This window comes from Neophocaena asiaeorientalis, unplaced genomic scaffold (genome assembly GCF_003031525.2).
Source record: "Neophocaena asiaeorientalis asiaeorientalis breed wild unplaced genomic scaffold, Neophocaena_asiaeorientalis_V1.1 scaffold692, whole genome shotgun sequence".
Taxonomy (NCBI): domain Eukaryota; kingdom Metazoa; phylum Chordata; class Mammalia; order Artiodactyla; family Phocoenidae; genus Neophocaena; species Neophocaena asiaeorientalis.
This window is the reverse complement of record NW_020172814.1, coordinates 844,693-870,257: the sequence shown is the minus strand read 5'-3', so window position 1 is coordinate 870,257 and position 25,565 is coordinate 844,693. Positions and strand designations below refer to the sequence as shown.

Below are 25,565 nucleotides of genomic sequence, written 5' to 3'. Positions count from 1 at the left end.
ATATAATGCTGAAACAGTATCAACTAGGTCACAATAAAAGAAAAGCCAGACTCCATACAATATATCATCTACCCAGCATATAATCAATTGTATTAGACACGAAAAGAAGCAAGAAAATGTGATCCGTGAGGAAGAAAAATTTTTTGAAATGATCACTGAATGGAGTTAAGAGCAAACTGGACACTGCAAAAAGGGGTCAGTGAACATGAAAACAGAGCAATACAAATTACATAATCTGTAAAACAGAGACTAAAACATTTTATTTTTTTCCGCAAGACCCATAAGGCAATAGCAAGCAATTTAAGTACACATAATTGAATGCCAGAAGGAGCAGAAAAGGATGGAGCAGAAAATACACGGATGAAAATATTCCAAATTTGTAGGGGGAAAAAAAAAGGTCAACCTTCAGTTCCAAAAAGATCAATGAACCTAAAACAGGATAAATACAAAGAAAACCATGTGGAAGTTAGAATGATGCCCACTACAACAACCAGGAAAAATATGCCCACATTCTAATGCCCAGAAACTATGAAAACCGTACAAGGCAAAAGAGCCCTTTCTGGTATGATTACACTAAGGATGTTGACATAGGAGATTATTTTGGACATAGGAGATTATTTTGGATTATCTGTGGGAGGGGGCCCTGATGTCATCACAAAGGTCTTTATAAGGGAAGAAGGGAGGCAGGAGAGTCAGAGAACAAGAGGTGAGTATAGAAGCAGAGGTCAGAGTGAGGCGGGGCCATGAGCCAGGAAAAGTAGGCCACCTCGACAAGCTGAAAAAGACAAGGAAGTGGGTTCTTCCCCAGAGTCTCTGGAAGAAACACAGCCCAACCATCCATCTTAGACTTCTGATCTGCCAAACTGTATGATATTACATTTGTGCGGTCTTAAACCACTGCTCATGGTAATTTGCTTACAGCAGCAATAGAAAAGTAAAACAAACACATAGAGGCTTAAAACTAAAAGAAAAAAGCCTCAAAAACAGAGGAAAAAAAGACATCAACAGGGGAATAATGATACAAATGGTACCTGACTGTTCATCCTTAAAACATGGAGGCCTGAAGAAAATGAAACAACATATTTAAAGTGCTGGAAGAAGCCAACAAACAAACCAGCCAATCCAGTATTCATAAAAATATACTTTAAAAAAATGAGGATAAAATAAAGACATTTCAGAAAAATTAAATTTGAAATTATTTACTGCCAAGAGAACTGTACTATAAGAAATGCTAAAGGAAATCTTTCAAACTCGGGCAAAATGATACCAGATGAAATCTTTGATCAACAGAAAGAAATGAAGAAAGCTGGAAATGGTGAATATGTGGGTATACATAAAAGACTATGAACTGTTCTTTCACCTCTTAATTTCTTCAAAAAACAACTGACTGCTTAAAGCAAAAATATCAATACTGAAATGCGGGGTTTATATGTTATGTCAAAGTGTAATACATGAAAAGAATAGCACAAAGTAGGGGAGAAAAAATGAAATTATAAGAGAAAAAGGTCTGTAACAAATTACTTGTATCAAGAATAAAGGAGGGGATTTTACAGACATTAAAAAAATAATAAGAGAACACTGTGAACAACTTTAGGCCAACAGACTTAACAATTTCAATGAAGTGGACAAATTCCTTGAAAAATTCAACTTAGTAAAACTGACTGAAGAAGAAATAGAAAATGTGAATAATTCTATATCTATTCTTGCCCCAAATAAATCTCAAGCCCAGACAGTTCTTTAGGAAATTCTATGAAATAATTAAGGAAAAAAATAATACCAATCTTATAAAAATTCTTTCAGAAAGCAGACAATCCCTATCTCAATTTATGGGGCCAGCACAACCTTGATATCAAAACCCATAAAGGATATTTCAAGAAAATAAATTTATAGACCAATATCTTTCATAATCAGTCACAAAAATGCTTAACAAAATATTAGTAAATTGAATCCAGCATATAAAAAATGATAGTACATCAAGTGAGGCTTAACTTAGAAATGCAAACTGAGTAATTTTTTTAAAAAATCAATGGAATTTATGATATAAAGAAAATAAAGGAGGAAATCAGGTCACTTCCATATATTAAAAAAAAAGCATTTGAGTAAATACATCACTCATTTGTGACTTAAAAAAACTCTCAGAAAACTGACAGAGAATCATAATTAATTACATAAAGGGCTTTTATAAAAACAACAACAACCAAACAGCATACCTCATGAGGAAATATGGAATGCTTCCTCCTATAATCGGGAAGAAGGCAAGCATGTTCATTCTTACCACAGTTATTCAACATATTGCCAGCTCATTCAATAAGGCAAGAAAAATAAAAGGTGTGTAAGGAAATAAAACTGTCCTAGTCACAGACCACACAATTATGTATACAAAAAAACCTAAGGGGGCTTCCCTGGTGGCGCAGTAGTTGAGGGTCCGCCTGCCGATGCAGGGGACACGGGATCATGCCCCGGTCCGGGAAGATCCCACATGCCATGGAGCGGCTGGGCCTGTGAGCCATGGTCGCTGAGCCTGAGCGTCCGGAGCCTGTGCTCCGCAGTGGGAGAGGCCACAGCGGTGAGAGGCCCGCGTACTGCAAAAAAAAAAAACCCCAGAAAAACAAAAAAACAAAAAAACCTAAGGTATATATCAAAAACTACTAGAACTAATGAGTGAATTTAGCAAACCTGCAAGACAAAGTCAATAAATAAATATCTACACATGTGTGTACACATAGACATCAGTTATTTCTATATATTAGCAATAATAATTACATGTGAAATTTAAAATCATACTATTTAAAATACTTAGGAATGAATTTAACAAAAGGTATGCAAGGACCTGAAAACTGCGCTGAAACTATAAAAGACTGCTAAGAGAAATTAAAGAACACCTAAATAAGTGGAGAAATATATCATGCTTATAGATTGGAACATTCAATAATGTTAATATGCCAATTCTCCCTAAATTTACCTATAGATTCAATGCAATCCCAATTAAAATCCAAACAGTTTTATGTAGACACAAACTAATTCTAAAATCTATACACAAATTCAAAAGATGTAGAATAACCCTAACACCCTTAGAAAAGCAAAGTGAGATGATTCATATTACCAGGTTGAAGACTTACAATAATCTATAGCAATCAAAACAGTGTGGAAGTGGATTAAGGATAAACAAATCAATGAAACAACAGAGTTCAGAAAAAGACCCACATACAATCAAGAGGCAAAGGCACCAAGACAATTCTACAGAAAAGGAAAGTCTACTCAAAAAATAGTGCTGGAAAAAAACTGGATAAATGCGTTTTAAAAAATCATGAATAAGATTCTTTTATTTCACCTCTCATGATGTTATTAAGAAACTTGCAAAGTTTTGGATAATCGTATTTTTAAAAATGAACCTTGAAGCTACTTTGCAGAATACACAAGAATCTGAGCTGAATCACATACTTATACATAAAAGCTAACATTATAAATCTTCAAGAAGACAAAGGAGAATATCTTCCCAACCTTTCCTGGAGTAAGCAATGATTTAAGAAGGACACAAAAAGCTCTAGCATGAAATATGCCTACCTCCTAAAACTGGAATTCATAAGAATATTTAAACTTCTGCCGATCAAAAGAAACATAAAAAAAAAAGATAAAAATAAACTGAGAACATATTTGCACTAAATATATCTGTCAAAAGACTTGTATTCAGAATATATAAACAGTACCTGCAATTCAACAATAAAAGATAAACAGCCCATCAAAATATGCAAAAAATACAGACATTTTTTAAAAAACCAAAGACATAAAAGGTAACAATAAAGGTAAACAACATGTCTTACTCTCTTTTTTGTTGGACATAATTGACTGTATAAAACGTAATTTCTTTCTTTCTAGTGATGTAATTTTATCCTCTCATTCTGTTTCATCAAGTGTAATATTATATTAGCTTTTTGTTTCTATCCATGAACACATTTTCAGAACCTGTAGGGTATTAAATTCCTAACACTTCCCATCAGGTATTCTTAGACATTGCTGTTGGGCAAGTAAACAGTACAAAATTTCTAGAAAGCAGTTTTATAATTTTTATTAAGAGGCTTTAAAATGTTTATGCCATTGAATCAGTCATTTCTCTCCTGGGGATTTGACATAAGAAAATAATTTGAAATGTTAACTGTGGTTTATAAACATTATGTTAATTACAGGAGTGTTTTATACCACCAAACATCGAGAAACCTAAAAGTTCCGTAAAGGAAGCTTTTCATAAAGGAATAATTATTATATAAATTGAGACATAGTTACACAATGAAAGAGTAGGATTTACTTATGATTCCCTATATATTTAAAAACATGGAAATAAAGCAATTGAAAGGGAACACATCAAAATATAAATATAGTTAGTTACAGATCATGTGATTCTGAGTGATAGTTTTAGTTCTTATACTTACATATGTTATCAAAATAAACATTTAATATTACTTTTTTCTAAAAAAAAAAAAAAGATTATCTGGTATGTGTACAACTTCAACCCTGGGAGTTTCTCTATGTAACTTTTCTCACTGAATAACCTTTAGCTTTTCTAATTCATAAATATCAAACAGCCTACATATTTTAATTTCAATTAACAAAAAGAAAGCGGGCTACGCTTTCCTTAAAGTTCAGGAGACTGAAATCTTTGGATTACATACCACATAGCAAATTAGGCTCCCAATTCCTCCATCTGAATAATGCTTTCAACTGTCTTGAAAAGTTTTAGATTACTTAGAAACAGACTCAACATGAAAGGCCCTTTACAACTGTAATGGCAGAAAATTGTGGCAGAAGTCAATACAGCTTATAGGGTCTGACTATGGTCTGTGTAGAATCCAAAAAGCTAATCAGGTTACCAAGCACCCAATGAAGAATCATCTTAATTAATAGGAATGCATTTCAACCAGTAAAATGAATTGAATACTTCCGCTTTGAAATGTGCAATTACAAGATAAAGTCTAAAAGAAACAATATTTTCTCCCATTCTAGTAATTCTATTTCAACTCTCTCTTAAAGCACCACTCTGAATATTTTAAATACACAAAAATACATACACTTTTACCCAAATAACTACACTCTTCTGTTTATATAATCATCTTACACAGATGTGTGAGTTTTCAAATAATTTACCTTCTTAGAAACATAATAATTTCAAGGCATGTGAAATTTAAGGACTGAAAATAAAGTGCTTTCATTATTGAGTAAAAAAAAATACAATAGTGTCTGCTATATGAATAGGAAGGTAAGATGTGTATGAATATGAAGCAATGTTATTTAAAGAACATGGATGTTCAAAATTGTGTGGTATTATCTACATTTAATAATCGTACTATTCCATTTTCTCTACACCAACTCCCATCTATTATTTTCCTCCTTTTCCTACTAATGATGGGATGGGAGAGAAAAGGATTTGATAGACCCCCCTAAATATTCTCTCCTGACCTAGAGGGATCTCCTGAGCTCTAAACATATATTTCAAACTGCACATTTCTATATCTTCTTAGATGTCTCACAGGGGTTTCAATTTTAACTTATATAAAACAGAGTTCATTTTTTGACACTATTACTTTTCTTTTATATTTTCTATCACATATAATATAGTCACCCTTTGCCTATGCTGGCCACCCGGCATTCACTGATACTTTCTCACCCTTCACAATAAGTCCGTATCAATAACTCTTGAATTCACCAACCCCTTCTATCTTCATCACCACTGTCTTTCTTCAGGCTTTCGGATCTCCTCATCTCTTCAACTGGACTTTGGTACCAATGTCCTGATTTGTCCATCTGTCTCCAGAAGTTAAGATTCTGGTCACCTTTCACACTGACATCCAGATAACTTTTCTGAGCAACAAATCTGATCCTGTCTCATGCCATCTGCTGCAACCTCCCCATAACAGTTAAAACAACAAATTATAAAAACCCAACCCTTTCTGCCCTTTATTCACCATTTGTGTCATCACTCTGAGCCACCACTAGTAGTTCTCCTGGTTTCCATGCCCTCTTAGGCTGGTCCCTCTAGGGTAGCAGCCACTTGGCCATCTCACCCATAGAGACTCCTGCCTCCTCTGTGAAATTCTTGCTGATCTCCCCAGTTTGTAAATACGGTTCTCCTTTCCATCGTCACACATGCCTTTCTCCTAGAATTTGTGTCAGACTGTTATTGCTCATTTCTTTCTTCATCTCTCCCCACAACATGAACTGTGGGCATCCTGAGGACACAGCTTTTCTACTGGTTCATTTTGTAACCATTTTACCTAGCAGAGTGTCATTTATGGATTCAATAAGTATTTGTGGATTCAACAACTATTCAATAAATATTCATGACTGACATTGAATGAATGAGAGCAGTGAGGCATTTTAAATAAGTATTACCTTGAATTTACAAAACTCCTGTTAATTAGAGACCATCAATATTGCCCATATTTTCCATATGCTGCATGGCATTTAATGATCCAGTCTCAAAAGTTACGCAGCATGAATTCCACTGTACTCTATTTGCCAAGTATCTGTAAGCCCACCTAGATTCAAGGGGAGGGTATACAGACGCAAACTCTTCATGGGAGTAGTTCCCAAAATTGGATGCCACTTCCAAACCACAGTCACCATCAAAAGATGCTAGTGAACTTATTATTTTGAAAATGTATATATAAAAGAACCATTTATCCTGCTTCTCTGAAACAAACTGTATAACTAAGTAACAAAACAGTAGGAATAGAAAAAAATTTTCTCTTTAGAGACATATTCCAGTTAATAAATGAAGGATAGAAGTAGAATATCACAATTTTGCAACCACTGATGATTCCTGGATGCAGACATTGATCGTCAAAGACTGTTAACCAGAGACAGAGAGAGAGAGAGAGAGAGAGAGTGAGAGAGAGAGAGAGAAAGAATGAGACATTACATATCCTCTCTTGGAAGAATAAAACACTACTTACAAAAGAGATCTGGGAAAAAATGTGTCTGATGAACCTATATCCAAATATCAACTTAGCGGAAACAGGGAAGAGAGAACACGTCATTGAGACTTTGGGGATGTTATCAGCACAGTACAGGACAAATAGCCTGGTTTCTTTAATAAATAAATGAAGGGAAAAAAGAGACAGAGAGAGAGAGAGAGAGAGAGAGAGAGATGGGTGGGAACCTACAGAGACTTAAGTGTCATACCAGCCAATCACAGTGAATGCATTTTATTTGAATCCTGATGAAAACAAACAGAGCATAAGAAAACAAATGACATCGGCAAGACAACTAAAAATTTGAATACTGAGTATTTAGTGATATTCAGAAGCTATTATTTTAATTTTTGAGATAACATTTTGTGATTGTATCCATAAAAGAAAATCTTACCTTTTACAAAACACATTCAGAAAATTTCATGGGTAAAATGATATAATATCTGGGATTTACTTCAAAATAATATGAGAGGAGATCATAGCTGGTGACAGAAATAAAATTGTCCGTGAACTGATAATTACAGAGGCTAAGGGATGGTGTATTAGGGTCCAATATACTGCCTGTTTTTACACTGAACTTTTCCCATAACAAGTATTTATTCTTAAAACACACTTTAGGTGGAAGCACGTGCTCGGCTTCCCGAGGGACCCCTTTCCCCTTTGCGAGTAGAGCCTGGGTACAGAATGCCACCAACCTTGCCTGATTTCATCAAACAAGTCTTCTGACAGGTCTCCCATCCTCTAGCTTTCTCCTGGCTTCAGTCCATCTTCTCCAGGATGACCCAGCTGTGTGGCTGACAGGGTCTTGGTGCTCCAGCCAGGTGTCAGGCCTGAGCCTCTGAGGTGGGAGAGCCGAGTTCAGGACACTGGTCCACCAGAGACCTCCCAGCCCCTTGTAATATCAGTTGGCAAGAGCTCTCCCAGAGATCTCGGTGTCAACGCGAAGACCCATCTCCACTCAATGACCAGCAAGCTCCAGTGCTAGACACCCCATGCCAAACAACTAGCAGGACAGGAACACAACCACACCCATTAGCAGAGAGATTGCCTAAAATCACAATAAGTTCACAGACAATGAAAAACACACCACCGGATGCAGTCCTGCCCACCAGAAAGACAAGATCCAGCCTCATCCATCAGAACACAGGCACCAGTCCCCTCCACCAGGAAGCCTACACAACCCATTGAACCAACCTTACCCACTGGGGGCAGACACCAGAAACAATGGCAACTACAAACCTGCAGTCTGCGAAAAGGAGACCCCAAACACAGTAAGTTAAGCAAAATGAGAAGACAGAGAAATACACAGCAGACAAAGGAGCAAGGTAAAAACCCACCAGACCAAAAAAATGAAGAGAAAATAGTCAGTCTACCTGAAAAAGAATTCCAAGTAATGACAGTAAAGATGACCCAAAATCTTGGAAATAGAATGGAGAAAATACAAGAAACATTTAACAAGGACCTAGAAGAACTGTGGAGCAAACAAACAATGATGATCAACACAATAAATGAAATTAAAAATTCCCTAGAAGGAATCAATAGCAGAATAACTGAGACAGAAGAAAGCATAAGTGACGTGGAAGATAAAATAGTGGAAATAACTAACACAGAGCAGAATAAAGAAAAAAGAATGCAAAGAATTGAGGACAGTCTCAGAAACCTGTGGGACAACATTAAATGCACAAACATTCAAATTATAGGGGTCCCAGAAGAAGAAAAAAATAAAGGGATTGCGAAAATATTTTAAGAGATTATAGTTGAAAACTTCCCTAATATGGGAAAGGAAATAGTCGATCAAGTCCAGGAAGCACAGAGAGTCCCATACAGCATAATTCAAAGGAGAAACATGCCAAGACATATATTAATCAAACTATCAAAAATTAAATACAAAGAAAAAATATTAAAAGCAGCAAGGGAAAACCAACAAATAACACAAGGGAATCCCCATAAGGTTAACAGCTGCTCTTCCAGGAGAAACTCTGCAAGCCAGAAGGGTGTGGCAGGACATACTGAAAGTGAGGAAAGGGTTAAAGCTACAATCGAGATTACTGTACCCAGCAATGATCTCATTCGGATTTGATGGAGAAATGAAAATCTTTACAGACAAGCACAAGCTAAGAGAATTCAGCACCACCAAACCAGCTTTTCAACAAATGCTAAAGGAACTTCTCTAGGCAGGAAACACAAGAGAAGGAAAAGACCTAAAAAAACAAACAAACCCCAAACAATTAAGAAAATGGTAATAGGAACATACGTATTGATAATGACCTTAAATGTAAATGGATTAAATGCTCCAACCAAAAGACACAGACTGGCTGAATGGATACAAAAACAAGACCTGTATATATGCTGCCTACAAGAGACCCGCTTCAGACCTAGGAATATGTACAGACTGAAAGTGAGGGGATGGAAAAAGATATTCCATGCAAATGGAATTCAAAAGAAAGCTGAAGTAACAATTCTTATATCAGACAAAATAGACTTTAAAATAAAGACTATTACAAGAGACAAGAAGGACACTACATAATGATCAAGGGATCGAGCCAAGAAGAAGATATAACAATTGTAAATATTTATGCACCCAACACAGGAGCACCTTAATACATAAGGCAAATGCTAACAGCCATAAAGAGGGAAATGGACAGTAGTACAATAATAGTAGGGGACTTTAACACCCCACTTTCACCAATGGACAAATCATCCAAAAAGAAAATAAATAAGGAAACACAAGCTATAAATGACACATTAAACAAGATGGATGTAATTGATATTTAGAGGACATTCCATCCAAAATCAACAGAATACACTTTCTTCTCAAGTGCTCATGGAACCTTCTCCAGGACAGATCATATTTTGGGTCACAAATCAAGCCTTGGTAAATTTAAGAAAATTGAAATCATATCAAGTATCTTTTATGGCCACAACACTGTAAGATTAGATATCAATTACAGGAAAAAAATCTGTAAAAAATACAAACACATGGAGGCTAAACAATGCACTACTAAATAACCAAGAGATAACTGAAGAAATCAAAGAGGAAACCAAAAAATACCTAGAAACAAATGGCAGTGAAAACACGATGACCCAAAACCTACGGGATGCAGCAAAAGCAGTTTTAAGAGGGAAGTTTATATAAAATGCCATATATGACAAACCCACAGCTAACATCACTCTCAATGGTGAAAAACTGAAACCATTTCCACTAAGATCAGGAACAAGACAAGGTTGCCGACTCTCACCACTACTATTCAATATAGTTCTGGAAGTTTTAGCCACAGCAATCAGAGAAGAAATAAAAGGAATCCAATTCAGAAAAGAAGTAAAGCTGTCACTGTTTGCAGATGACATGATATTATACATAGAGAATCCTAAAGATGCTACCAGAAAACGACTAGAGCTAATCAATGAATCTGGTAAAGTAGCAGATACAAAAGTAATGCGTAAAAATCTCTTGCATTTCTATACATTAATGATGAAAAATCGGAAAGAGAAATTAAGGAAACACTCCCATTTACAACTGCAACAAAAAGAATAAAATACCTAGGAATAAACCTACCTAAGGAGACAAAAGACCTGTATGCAGAAAACTGTAAGACAGTGATGAAAGAAATTAAAGATGATACAAATAGATGGAGAGATATACCATGTTCTTGGATTGGAAGAATCAACATTGTGAAAAATGACTATACTACCCAAAGCAATTTACAGATTCAGTGCAATCTCTATCAAACTACCAATGGCATTTTTCACAGAACTACAACAAAAAATTTCACAATTTGTATGGAAACAAAAAAGACCCCAAATAGCCAAAGCAATCTTGAGAAAGAAAAATGAGCTGGAGGAATCAGGCTCCTGGACTTCAGACTATACTACAAAGCTACAGTAATCAAGGCAGTATGGTACTGGCACAAAAACAGAAATACAGATCAATGGAACAGGATAGAAAGCCCACAGATAAACCCACGCACATATGGTCACCTTATCTTTGATAAAGGAGGCAATAATATACAATGGTGAAAGGACAGCCTCTTCAATAACTGGTGCTGGGAAAACTGGACAGCTACATGTAAAAGAATGAAATTAGAACACTCCCTAACACCACACACAAGAATAAACTCAAAATGGATTAAAGGCCTAAATGTAAGGCCAGACACTATCAAACTCTTAGAGGTAAACATAGGCAGAACACTATGACATAAATCACAGCAAGATCCTTTTTGACCCACCTGCCAGAGAAAGGTAAATAAAAACAAAAATAAACAAATGGGACCTAATGAAACTTCAAAGCTTTTGCATCACAAAGGAAACCATAAACAAGATGAAAAGACAACCCTCAGAATGGGAGAAAATATTTGCCGACGGAGCAACTGACAAAGGATTAACCTCCAAAATATACAAGCAGTTTATGCAGCTCAATATCAAAAAAACAAACAACCCAATCCAAAAATAGGCAGATGATCTAAACAGACATTTCTGCAAAGAAGATATACAGATTGCCAACAGACACATGAAAAGATGCTCAGCATCACTAATCATTAGAGAAATGCAAATCAAAACTACAATGAGGTATCACCTCACACCTGTCCGAATGGCCATCATCAAAAAATCTACAAACAATAAATGATGGAGAGGGTGCAGAGAAAAGGTAACCCTCTTGCACTGTTGGTGGGGATGTAAATTGATACAGCCACTATGGAGAATAGTATGGAGGTTCCTTAAAAAACTAAAAGTCGAACTACCATATGACCCAGCAATCCCACTACTGGGCATATACCCTGAGAAAACCATAATTCAAAAAGGGTCATGTACCACAATGTTCATTGCAGCTCTATTTACAATAGCCAGGACATGGAATCAATCTAAGTGTCCATTGACAGATGAATAGAGAAAGAAGATGTGGCCCATATATACAATGAAATATTCGTCATAAAAGATGAAATTGAGTTATTTGTAGTGAGACGGATGGACCTAGAGTCAGTCATATGAGTGAAGTCAGTCAGAAAGAGAAAAACAAATATCATATGCTAACACATATATATGGACTGTAAAAAAAATATATGGTTCTGATGAACCTAGGGGCAGGACAGTAATAAAAACGCAGATGTAGAGAATGGACTTGAGGACACGGGGAGGGGGACGGGTAAGCTGGTACGAAGTGAGAGAGTGGCATGGACATATATACACTACCAAATGTAAAACAGATAGCTAGTGGGAAGCAGCCGCATAGCACAGGGAGATCAGCTCGGTGCTTTGTGACCACCTAGAGTGGTGGCATAGGAAGATGCAAGAGGGAGGGGATATGGGGATATATGTACACGTATAGCTGATTCACTTTTTGATACAGCAGAAACTAACACACCATTGTAAAGCAATTATACTCCAATAAAGACGTTATAAATTTTTTTAAATAAAAAAAAAACACACCTTACTAATTCCTCAAAGTCAAAACTCCTAGATAAATTCTATAATGTACTTTGTGATGTCACCCGTGTCTTCCTCTCCAGCGTCACCTACATCACTCTCACTTCACCTACCTTTATGCTACATAAGACTAACTGTAGTCTCCACAGAGGACTATGGTCTCTAATACTACCAAGTGTATTTAAATTTCCCTTTTTCCAGAATGCCAAGTCCATTCTTCTTCTACTGGCAAAATTCATTCATCCTGTCACATGTACTCGTTGACAATTACAGGTATCAGGCTCGCTGCTGTGTACCAGAGATACACTGGAGTGATGGATACCGACCATCTGCCACCCCCACCCAGCAATCCACCCCTTCCCTGCGCTCCTTTTTGTTCTGTGAAACTGACCCATTTAGACTGTATTAATGGCTCCCTTGTCCTCCGGCTTCCGTTAGACTTCTTCAGGCGGAGACAACGGCATAAGATCTGGAGGGCAAGAATGGTATTGATGTCCCTGACCCTCTCCCTGCCAGGCTGGCACAGGATGGCTGCTTTCACTTAGCAAATACTACTCCTAACAGGTGGTCTTTCCCAAATAGTTCTCTTTCTGGTACAATTGACTGCTTCCCTGCCTTTGCACCTTTAGATCAGGAATACAACACCATCCATTGTTGCTTCTCATAAACCTAGTGCACTATTTGTAAAGAGTCCCTCCATTAAATTCTCCTCTAATTACCCAGTTTCACTCTGCCATATCCTTCTTGTTCAGACTTTAATTATATAATTGTAAGCAGAAACAACCCAAACCAAAAAAAGACTGTAAAGAGAACCTGACACACATACAGACTGAGAAGTTATAGAAGATGAAGGGGTAAAGAACATTTGAGAGAGAGGCAGCATATGCAGTGTCCCTGTGGTACAAAAGAAGCAAGGGATGTTCAAAGCGATACTTGACTTGACAGGCAACGAGCTAGAAAACAAAGAGGGCAGTGGGAAAGGATGGAGAATCAGAGAGGAACTCAATTTTGTGATAAAGATTTAGATTTTGATCTTGAGAGCAATGGGAAAGTGTCTTAATATTCTCCTTGCCCTCTCAAGCCTAGGTAAGGGATCATCTTCTCTTAGACATTCCCTGACAGCCTTCTGCCACACAGCCAGGACTAGGAAGCTCTCACACCCGGTAAACATTCAATACACGGTCACTGGATTAGTGAATAAATGAATGAGTAAAACACATGTGGCCAGGTTTGTCTTGGGAACCTCCAAGAATTCTCCCTGGCACATACCCTACCTGGACTTATTCCTATTTTCTCTTGGCTGAGTCTTTACCTATAGTTAGCATAAAGACCTTTGGAGAGAAAGAGCTATATATGAGCTACAACTCTGAAAATCAGATCAATCCTAGAGCAATCTTTTACACCTAATGGCCATTTCATTGTAGACATGGCACATGGAACAAGCAACATCACCATCTCAGGTGATGGACATTCTTGCCATAATCACAATAGGGTATTCTGTTAAATCTCACTAATTCCCGGTGATGGAGGAAAAGTCATTTGGAATCTACAAGATGAGTGAAAAAGAGTTGTTTTGGGTTGCTCAGGACAAGAAATACAACCTTCTTGCTTTGAGGTGTAAAGTATGGCACAAACCAAGTGCTAGCCAAGTGCAAGTAGAAGCTTTATTTTAATTTGCTTTACAAACTGATAGCGTGGCCTGATTTACACCGGATAAAATGATAAGCAAACTTTTTAATTGGTTTCCTCATCATTCAATAATAAGTTGAAACACATGGCTAAAACCTGCTTGAAACTGACCTTATACTATACGTTTACTTTTTTAATGCCAGCAAACAAAATTAAAATGCAAGGTGAACTCGATACTGTGCAAATGAATATTCATTAACGTCACGACAACGATGTTTTTCTATATTCGGGTATTTTGTGATAAGGGAGATGCCCATCTTATGCTTAAGCAGGCAAGATGGAGATGAATGCAAATGACCACTTTCCTTATTATCTAAGCACTCAAGTACTCAGCAAACCAAAAAAAGTATCAAATGGCAAGGTTTCTGCATCAATGCTAGGATATGTCTGTGGCATAATGCTTTTTAATTAGCATGAAAACTTTCCACTTCATTCTGGTAGAAAATTCGTCATCATAATTAACACATAATATTCATTTATCTTTGAAGTTTAAACAAAAAATATGCATCAATTTTTTTAGTGACGTGAAGAATTACTTTTTGTTTTTGTCTTCCCCTGGCAACTCTACATCGCATAAAGTTTGTGAGTTGACAAGCCAGGAAAGAACATTATACCAAGGTCCTACAAAATGAATAGTAAAGTCTAACTCTGACTAAAGCACATTACACTTCAATAACAGAGATGCATTGCCCACCAGAGAGGCCATGGTGAATCCAATGACTTCAATATAACCATCGTCATGACGCTGAGGTTCAAAGTCATGGTGATCTCCTGGGTTCCCCCAAGGCATTGTGCCAGCACAATATCTGCAAGAGAAGAGTAAAAACAGAACTAAATTTGCTCCAGTCTTCCCATGATTATCATTGGGGATTAATTTATAGTTCGATCCGATGTTTATTTCACACATCTTTCTACTCTTGGTTCACACCTCCCAATAAAAAAGAAAACGAATTTATCACCTCCAAGTATTAATTTATGAAAATGGGGCAAAATTTTACAACAAAAGCATCCCATGGAGCCCAACTTTCTCCTAATTATTTATCAACATGTCTCACTCTGTAATTCACAAATGCTTACTGTCTATCACATACCGTGAGTTATCAACAGGTGGTTTCAGAACTTGGTCTTGGAGGGAGACACATACGTGCCAATAGGAAAGGGAAATGGAACCGAGGTGGGTAAGCATCAATAATATACACAGAAAGAAGGCAGTAAGCACCCCGGGACGAAGGAAAGGTAACTGAAGCGGACAGGAGTGAAAAACGGATGAGACAAAGACGTGAGATTAGAAAGGGAAGGGGAAATCAAGGAAGTTGAAAAGTGGAGGAAGCAAAATCCAGAGGAGGGGGTGGGGGAGGAGCAAGAAGAAAAAGAGAAGAGCATTGTTATTGCTAATAAACAATGTTTCCTGAGAATCTACTAGGCCTTCTACTTCGGCAACTAAAATGAAAATACTTCTGGAACAGGATGTAAGGGGCTACACTGAGCACTGCCAAAAGTAATCAGGAGACATATTTTCCTAGCCATAGATTTACTCACAATTCTCATTTCAACTAAATTCAGTCTAAACAGAACTTGCTCATGGATTTTTGTGTCTGAGTTGTCCGGTTTGCAAATAACAAAGGGTCATAGATCCAACCCCTTTCAAAATCTTGGCTTGGGAGCCTAGAATCTAATTTGATGTCACTGAGATACATGCTTATTTTGAGACTGGTTAATCTTAAATATCCCTTTCTCCTGAGGTATATAATAGCACCAAAGAGAGTTGACATCCTGGCTAGAAAATGCTCCTCTAATTGATCCCATTGTTTCAAAGTAATCATCTGGCAATTATTCTGAATGAATTCCATGCTGAAATCAGGCTGGATGGTTGCCTAATAGCTTTTGGGAAACTGAGAACAGGGATTTGTTCAAGTCTATCATTCCCGGGTGAGGGGTGAGGGGATGGAGGGCATCAGTAATTGAGAATTACATTAAAATGTTCCAATCCAGAGGCCTGCCTGGGCTTCTTAAGGGTGGGTAAGTGTACACCATGCATGCCGCATCACATGAACACAAAAGTACCACAGAGAACACTAAACAAACCAAGTAGGAGAACAAAATTATCAGACTCGAAAACCCTTAGTAAGCCATCAAAATAACTGTTTTTCATTGTTTGCGCCTGGAAATTTTCTATAATGAAAACAGAAAACCTTAAGTCGAATGGAGTTCACATCAAACCAAGGAAACAATATGAACAGAGCTTACCTGGGTATATTTAAAAATACTATACACTGGAACTTCAGTTCCTGAATCTTTGGGGTGAGATCTGTTCCATCACACTGCAACAATCAAAGCAAAAAAGCAAGGATTCTGAAGTAGGCTCAAGTCTAAAAGACAACTAGGGTGACAACAGCATGTACCATGGTCGTCCCCTTGTCCCTGTCTCTGCTGAAGTGGAGGCCCATTACTATGATTGAAAATTTATTCTGATTATCACTTTCCCAGACCCAGGGTTCTGGGCTTGGATTTGTTTTGATTTAACGTAAAAACAAAGCTGCCATTTGACCAAAATGATTTTTCTCTGGTCTCACAGTCAAAGGAACGATCATCATTCTTAACCTTGGATTATTATTGGATAGCATAAATTGGCTTGTAGTATCAACATTAGAAACTTTATGAACGTTTAAAAGAATAAAAAGGATGAATCCTCAAGTTGAGGCAGTAGCAACCTCTACCAAAGTCATCTGATTCAAACAATAGTCGTGAATGTGACCACTTATTTTATCTGCTTTCTGAGATAATTTTTATTTTGAAAATATTTGACATAATATTTTGAACGCTGTTTAAAAGGAATATACCCTGCATGCTTTTTTAAAAGTATCTGTTATAAATTAGTACTAGCAATCACTAACTAGTGATCTGCTCTTATCAATTTTATCTCTTACAGACTGTGACTGGTCTTCTGAGATAAACTGCTTTATTGAACCTGGCCGTGACCCTGGGTTTCAAGAGCCTCAGGGTGGCTTGGCCTCAATACCTCTGTGTGTGGCTTCCCTCACCAGTTAGTACTTTCCTCAAGGGCATCGTCTGACTAATCAAAGAAAGGGGTTTCATTTCCCTTTCTCATTTCCCACTGGTGACAAATGCCAAAAGAGGAACAGTCTAGTCATGACCGTAGGCCTCTCAATGTCAAAGGTATAAAGCCTGCTTTTATATTTGCTCTCCTCACACCCTCATCACAGAATTTCCCCCACTGTCTTCTCTGCTGAAGAGAGGGCAAAGCATTCCTAAGCTCCCTGCTAATTTCTAAGGATGGCTTCAGAGGGAGTTTCAATCCAGGTAAAATGACTCTGCTAGTGGTCAAGGTTGTCTCATTCTCCTCCCAGCTGATCTTAACACAGCCTAATTTTTTTTTCATAAGCATTCTCAAAAATTGTTCCTGGGGAATCTTACAATCCTAAATAAACAAAGTATTTTCAAACGTTTTTTTAGATAGGAATCAAATTCTGGACATTGACTGAAGGTGTTTTTACAACACTCTCAGATACTTAAATAAACATGAGGTCTCCCAATTTAAGGACTTGAAATGAGTCGATAGGTGACTCTACCAGTGAAGAAAAAATGTAGACATCTTAAATGATGAAAATTGAGTGTTGAAAGCCACTGAACTTTTAAAAAATAGCATGTGATACATTAAACGCATGCAAAGCAGTATTGTTGCATTACAGAAAAAGAGTTATACTGAATATTACTGTACTGAGAACAGAATTCATTTTCTAAAAAAATTTTCTACTTTCTCTTCCTGAAAAACTCATCAGCGATTCTGGAAACTCAACGAATTCTGTGAGGATGGGCACCTTACAATGTACTGAGTTTTACAAAATTTTCTTATATATTATTGCATTTAAACTTTATAACTCTCTAGAGCGGCAGTTTTCAACTTTTTCCCTACTTCAAACACACAAAGGAAAATATGTGCACACAAAATATCTTCCTGTGTCCAAGCTCGCACGTTGATACATCAAAACAAGGAGAAGAACACACGTGAAGTAGAACAAAATAATGCTGTATGTAGGTTTTCATCACTGTCCTCTGGGGGTGTGTGTGTGTGTGTGTGTGTGTGTAGTATTCATGTGAGAGATTATTAACTATTACCTCGGAAACACTGACTTCACCCTGTGGCAAAGATCAGATGGTCTGCTGTTATGTGTACATCTAATTGCTCTAACCCCCCCATCCTTTTCATCTCACACTCAGGAAACATACAATGATGTCGCTGTAGAAATATCCTTGTGTCCCTCTGTGTCACAGCACAATGGTCAGTAACTGTTGCTTCAAATGCATATGTTGTTATGCCTGCTTTACAGATGAGGAGAGAGAACTCTTCTGAAAGGTTGAATGCTTCCCCCAAAGTCATATACCTCATAAAGATAGACCTAGGACTGAATCAGAATTGTTCAGACTTAGTTTCTATTGTTTTCTTTTTCCTCTTCATAAAAAAAGAGATGATTACATAGACCAATCCACCTGGAATATTACATGTACAGGCTGATATCAAATCTTTTCTAGTTATTTGACTGCCACCTTGGCCTCTCTACAAGCTTCTTTTAATCCCTGATACACAGCCAGCCACGCCTGAGATATTTCTCATCGGGAGGACTGCCAGATGTGGGAGAAAAGCTTTCTAGTGGTGAGTCGGCCTAGAGTTTAATTTCCATCCAGCTGAGTTAAACAGTGGACAGCATTACCATTCAATATGGCCACTGCCCTCCGCTCAGTGGCTCTCCCGGCAGGTGCCGCAACGTTCCTAATAATGTGAAAAATACTGCAAGAGGAGGGAAAGTTTATTTTTGGCTGGGTTGAAGGCAGCCAAAGAAGAAACAGGGGAAGTTTGAGGCAAGGCTGCTGCTACTTAACTAACCATGATTTTAACAAAATCAAGATCTTCACAGTTCAATGGACCATGTGCCTTTCTTGTGTCTAGCTTTAAAAAGGCAATATTTCAGTTTTCAAAAGTCACTACTGCTATAGGATACTTGCTCTTCGTTGGTATTTCATGAGAACTGAAACTCCTGAAAGTGATGCCAAGGGTGATTAGTGGTAAACTCTGTCTCAACTGATTTAGGAGATTCATGTCTTCTACAGGCTTTATCGGTGACAACAAATTTGAATTTGTGTCCTCTCAGCCTCCTCTATATTCCTCTATAAATCCATTAGTTTAAGGTCATATATTTGTCTCTACTTACATGTATACCTTTTGTCCTGTCCCCTTCTGTCACAAATGCTATTCTTTATCTATTCATGATAAATTCAAGCATTGCTACACTCCCATTCCTTCTTTCCCATCTATATATTTTTCTCTATCTTCCATGTTTCTCTTTCCTTATACAGGTATGTGTGGCAAAGTCATGTTCATTCCCTCTTTTAACTTGTTTACTATAAGGAAACACTTTGTCTTTCTTAATAATCAATGATATGCTATTTTTAAATAGATCTCTTAGAGAAAAAATGACTTCCCATCTCCCTTGCCTCCAAGATGAGTATCCCTAAAACCTGGGATAGAGACCCAAAGGGAAATAGCACCAAAAAAAAAAAAAATCTCTTAAGTGGTGAAGGATCTTGACCAGGCTGGAGAGTGAGTGACCACAAAATAATGAAATCGAAGTATTTTTCTAAGATGGAGACTCTTCAGATAGGCTGGGAATAAAGATACTTGTTTGGTGAGCAACTATTTCTACTTTCATAGCCAGCTCAACTTCATTCCTTTGATGACTTCCCCGACTGCACCATGGGCAGTTTTCATTTCTCCCTTTGTGCCACCAGTATATTATATAAGTAATCCAATAACAACATTTATTATATTGTTCTGCCCAGAGTTATGTGCCCTTCCCCATGACTCAACTGTGAGTTTCTTCAGTGGTGAAGCCAGTCATCTTATTTAACTTCATCCTCAGCAACTAAGACAGTGCCTGACACATAACTAAATGCTCATAAATGTTGGTTGAACAAACTGCACTCAATTCAGTTAAAGTTCTATGCAGCCCACTGATTAAGTATATAAACTGGTATTTGGGGTTCATGTTAGGGGGCATGCTTTTTACATTTAAATGAAACGAGTCAACACATTCAATACTTACGACAACTTTAACATGCTTGGATAAATCTCTAGAGCTTCTCTGTAGGAAATCAGAAAAAGCTGCCTATACGAGGAAAGAAAGAAAGAAAGAAATCTTCATTGCATGGTTATGCCAAATCCTTACTTCTGTAAGATAGATAGGTCCTAGTGATTCTAAGTTATGCAAAAATATAAGACAAGTTCTCCTTTTGCTGAATCTAAAGTAAACTAGTGCAGAGGCTAAGTTGAATTCTTTCTCTGTTTTCAAAATGTAACCTAGAGGGGCTTCCCTGGTGGTGCAGTGGTTGAGAGTCCGCCTGCCAATGCAGGGGACACGGGTTCGTGCCCCAGTCCGGGAAGATCCCACATGCCGCGGAGCGGCTAGGCCCGTGAGCCATGGCCGCTGAGCCTGTGCGTCCAGAGCCTGTGCTCCGCAACGGGAGAGACCACAACAGTGAGAGGCCCGCCTACCGCAAAAAAGAAAAAAAAAATGTAACCTATAATAAAATTTAAGATCACAGTAGGAGAGTGAAAATGAAGGTAATTTCAAGGGTCAGTTTGGAGATCTGACTACCTTTCCTGATCTTCCTATTTGTCCATTAGATGCTGATACAATCTTTAACTTGCTACTGAGAATGTCTTATTTCACCCCGTTTTACTTCAATTCCCTCTATCCAGTGGTAAAATTTAAGCCACACTTTTTAAAATCAATATTTTAGAGGCCCCTTTTTCTTCTTTCCAGCCATTCACACCCAAGGATGTCCCTGAGTAGGAGGAGAAGGAAAAAGAAGGGGGCCCCTTTAATCTCATCTATGCTTCCATGAAAAACTTCCCATATTCTGTCAATTTCTCATCCAAATGTCAGTTCATACGTGCCCCTATGAAAACTACATTCTAACCCAAGACATGCCATACATCCTTCAGTCTACCTAATTTCCTCATTCTCTAGATTGGCTTTGATGTTTGCTTTTCACACCACTCCTTGAATACCATCCCCTCAGTACAACTTTCAGGGCTTTTAAGTTCAAAGATGATGAACTCTCTGACAACTAACTTAAGAAATACATACTTACTTTCATTCTTAAACCAAGACATTAAACATTAACCATATATAGACACACATGTAAACATCTGAGATGTGTGTGAATTATTAGCAGAGTATAGTTAGCATCTTTATTACCATGAGTGAATTAGTATAAATAATGTGTAATCATCAAAAAGTGAAATACATACTTACCCCTGCGTAGAACATTTTATTTCGAAAACGACTGTTGAATTTCTCTGGATTTGCTTCTGTAAAAGGGAAAAGGTAGTTTTGTTATAGAGACCTGATTAAAGGTAGCGAGTTAGATTAGCACCCCTACTTCTTCCCTCTCCCTCCCCATCCCGAGGACCCAACAGCTTCATCATCACCTTTCCCTTAGTTACAGGCAGTTGGCACGGTTGTCCAGTGCTGCAAAGTGTAGCCCCAAACTGGCATCAGTGGCAGCATCGACTGGGAGCCTGCTAGATATGCAAATTCTTAGGCTCTACCCCGAACCTACTGAATTAGAACGTCTGGGGGCTGGGGTCTAGGAATCTGCTTTAACAAGTTCTCCAGGTGATCCACACGCACATTAAGGGCTGAAACACTCTAGTCTCTATTCAAAATAGAGGGCTGGCAGGGATACAGTGCAGGGGTGATAGAAGAAAGGGGGGGGAGGGTGAGGGTCAATTATTTGCTTTGACCTCCATAGGACATGGCTTCCATAAACTATCTATGCAGTTTCAAATTTAATTAAATATGGGGAATTTGGATAATAATTAAGAGAATTTGCTTTCATATTTTGCAAAAACTCCTAACTACCATCTGTACTGTTGTCTGTGACAGGCCTTGAAACATCATTTGATTGAGTGAAGTTATATAAATCAATCAATCTATCTATCTATCTATACAGATATATACAGATGACCTGCAGAATGGACCCAGGGCATAGGACAACAAAAGCTCTGACTGACATGGTTTAATTTTGAGTTTGTTCCTGAATGTTATATAGGTTGAGGACCATAAAACGATTAGACGAGAATTTGCATTGGAAAATGTTCACATGAATTCAACGGATTAAAAAATCCCCAAATGAAATGCTATTTCCTTACATTCTTTCTAATAAAATTCCAAGAGATTCCAAAGGAACCCACTGTAAATATTTGCTTTCTCCTCTTTTGTCCCATATGATCATTAATCCCTTCTTAGGGGTGGGTCTTTCTCCAAGTCATTTCTCATCAGACAGCTGGCTGACTAGCTGGAAGTCTCCAAATCCCAAACCTATTTTTGAATGGCAAGCGTGACACCAGATGGCAAAGATCATGGAGACCAAAATTCTACCGACATCGTCCACCTTCTGGACTCCATGATTCACATCCTTCACGTATGAAAAACACATTCACTCCCTCCCAGGTCCCTAAAGGCCTCATCTCAATTATAGCATCAACTCAAAATCCAAAAATCTCATCCAAATCTCATTAGCTCATACTTCCCAAATCTCATCATCTAAATGATTTCGCTCTGGATGTAATCCATTTATAATGACGATCAGACCCTGGGTATAACCCATTCCAATAGTTTAATATATTAATCCCATCTTTGTATACAACACAATAACATATGTGCCATTAGAATGGAATCCTAAACCCTACTTTTGTCTGAAATTGGTCTTGCCTATTAGGGAGTAAATATAAGTTCAACACTATGTTTATAAAAATCAGTAAGTGATTTGAACCTCACGTAACACACATCTTCCAAATGCTCTGCATTGGATATCTCCTCGATCTTAAGACTTCAGGTATGTATATATAAATGACTCTAAAATCTACGCCCACAGCACAGTGCCACCTTCAACTCAAATTGTATATATTATAAACATCTTTCCTTCCAATGTCATCTCCCATTAAGGACAAATATTTTTATCAACATTATCTTCATGTTTCGAACACCATTGCAAAAATCTTACACTATGTATTAGTTGGTCACCTAACCCATATCTTTATCACAAACTCATTTTCCTTCCTGTCTGAAGTGCCCTCGCCCACTTTACTTCTTGTCTACAACAAACTCCTTCTTTATTTCCTACGATACTCCCTCCTACCCTTTCTGGAAACTTTCCCCTGATACCTTTGTCCTGCCAACAGTCCCTACCAAACTCCCACATCATACACTGTCTGAACAACAAATCTTACCCTTACTTTATATTCCCTTCTACTTTTATTTATTTTTTATATACAGGCCCATCCTCCAATTAAACATTCCGTTCCTGTAACAAACATTGAGACAGCCACTGGACTTGGCACAAGGAATATAAAAGTAAAGACATAGTCTTTTGCCCTCATGTTGTTTAGAGTGGGGGAGACAGGTCTGAAAATGAAAAATAAAATGTCCTTTTGTATATGCCATAGAAAGATGTCTCTGTAAGGCAAAGTAGGAGTCACACATAAAGGGAATGATCAGAAAAGTGTTCCAGAGGCAAGTACACTTGAGTCTTGAATGATGAGTAGATGCCACGTTGAGGTTCAAGATGGAAAAGAAGGTTACAGAGAACCTCGGACAGTGAGAGTTCCTCAAGGGCAGACTGTGCCTAAGTGTTACTACCTGGGTAAGAGCCTGGCACTGTGTCCTTTGCAGTGATGGTGATGATGAAATTTGGTAAGCCACTGAAAATAACACCTCTTTAAAGAAATCTGTCAGTTCTCCATATGAATCATGAAACATTCATAGTCCTCTGAAACATGCTGACCTGCATGTCTCTGTATATTCGGTGAAAATAGCAAATCCTAAATCAGATTTAAAAACTGCCTCCTCTAGAGTCATAGTTGTATTTCCTTGACCTTGTAGCAGAGGCTCAAATCGTCTGAATAAGAAGTAACTTCAATGAGGCAGTACAATTTTAGCAGACAATCTCAGACTAAAAGTTTGATGTGTTTAATATCCTTCATGTCCCCCCCAAAATGACAATCTAATTCACGCAGCTGGCAAAGTGAGATCTTGCTTTCCTACCTGATAACCATAATCATCGCTAACATGCCTATATGTTAATAGATTGGAATATTTTCAATGTACTTCCTCAAGCACTGTCATAATGCAGTAGTGATTAAAGCACTGGGCAAGACTCCAACCGACAGTTAAATGACCAATCCTATTAAAACTCTCAGTTCTGTTCCAAACAACTGCACGTTCTGATGTGCAACAGTTCAGCCATGCATGGCTTAGCCACTATGAGAATAAAAAAGCTTCTGTTTTCCAATCAAATTAAGTAGACCTTCTATCTGATGAAATTATTCATGTTTGCATTCTTTATATACAAAATGTTAAGTCAATCAAAATGTTAAGACTATCTTTACTCCTTGCTTGATTTTTTACTGGTAATTCTAAAGGCATTTACACAGTAATGCCACTGATAAACTGTCTCAAAATAAATGTCGCTTTAATTGTCCCTTCTAAAAGAAATACAATATAAGTATCAATAGTAACGCAGAAGTCTGCATTTGTCCCATGTCAGTTTGATGGGTTATTTCACATCTATGCCAAAAATTGTTTCTGCAATTAAATTTTTTAAGATTCTGCTTTAGTGAGACTTGTTTTTACCACCCATTGCATGTAAATGGATTAGCGTAATTCCCAATGTATTGTATTTTCGGACTAATAGCTAATCGGTCATTCTGTGCAAGCTCTTTTGTGTTTGTTTTTTGGTAATGGCTCTTATGGGGCTTTGAATCACTCTGCAAGTATTTGATGGCAAATGATACAAGTTTTGTCATGAACTCTCAGTCCCTGAGCAGCTGTATTTGAGAACAGTTTGAAGTCTCAACTACGGTTTGCGTGGCTTGAGAATAGCCACTCACACAATCTACCAACAAAGTAAGTACGTATGCCCCTATTGAAAATGCGGCCTGCTATCTTTCTCTTCTTTCTACAGCTGAGCTTGAGATTTCTTGACTATCCAGGTAAAAATATGGGGAAAATCCAAATAAATGGAAAACAGAAAAAAAAAAATAATAATAGCTTGAGTAATTATACCTTTCATCATAAATAATTATTATTATAATTATTTTTTTACTTAACGCAAAAAGAATAGACTAACAGATACTAAGAAGTCCACACCTCTGGTCTAGGCATATCAACCAAATCTGGTTCCAATAGTTTGTGCATATTTATTGTGTACCATCTCAATATCCTCTCCATAAGTATGGTATGCATTACTCTCAATCAACAGCAATCCTCCCTTATCTAGCTCTTCAGTGGTTGTTTCTCCTCAAGGGCCTGGGCTTACCTGCAGGGAAAATGTTTGTAATTCCTTTTCCGATGGCAGGAAAGCACTTACACTAAGCCTCGGCAATAAAGGATTCAAAGTAAAGTATTA

General features: G+C 37.5%; 1 protein-coding gene across 1 annotated transcript in view; it reads right to left on the bottom strand.

The window, feature by feature from the left end:
* Positions 1 to 25,565, bottom strand: part of DGKI (diacylglycerol kinase iota) — a 435,686-nt gene that overhangs the window by 154,010 nt on the left and 256,111 nt on the right. Inside the window, exons 16-19 of the mRNA XM_024741647.1 lie at positions 21,410 to 21,465; positions 20,195 to 20,257; positions 16,323 to 16,396; positions 14,770 to 14,881 (exon numbers count right to left, since the gene is read on the bottom strand). Of these exons, the coding sequence (XP_024597415.1) occupies positions 14,770 to 14,881; positions 16,323 to 16,396; positions 20,195 to 20,257; positions 21,410 to 21,465 (305 nt within the window). The remainder of the gene's footprint in view (positions 1 to 14,769; positions 14,882 to 16,322; positions 16,397 to 20,194; positions 20,258 to 21,409; positions 21,466 to 25,565) is intronic.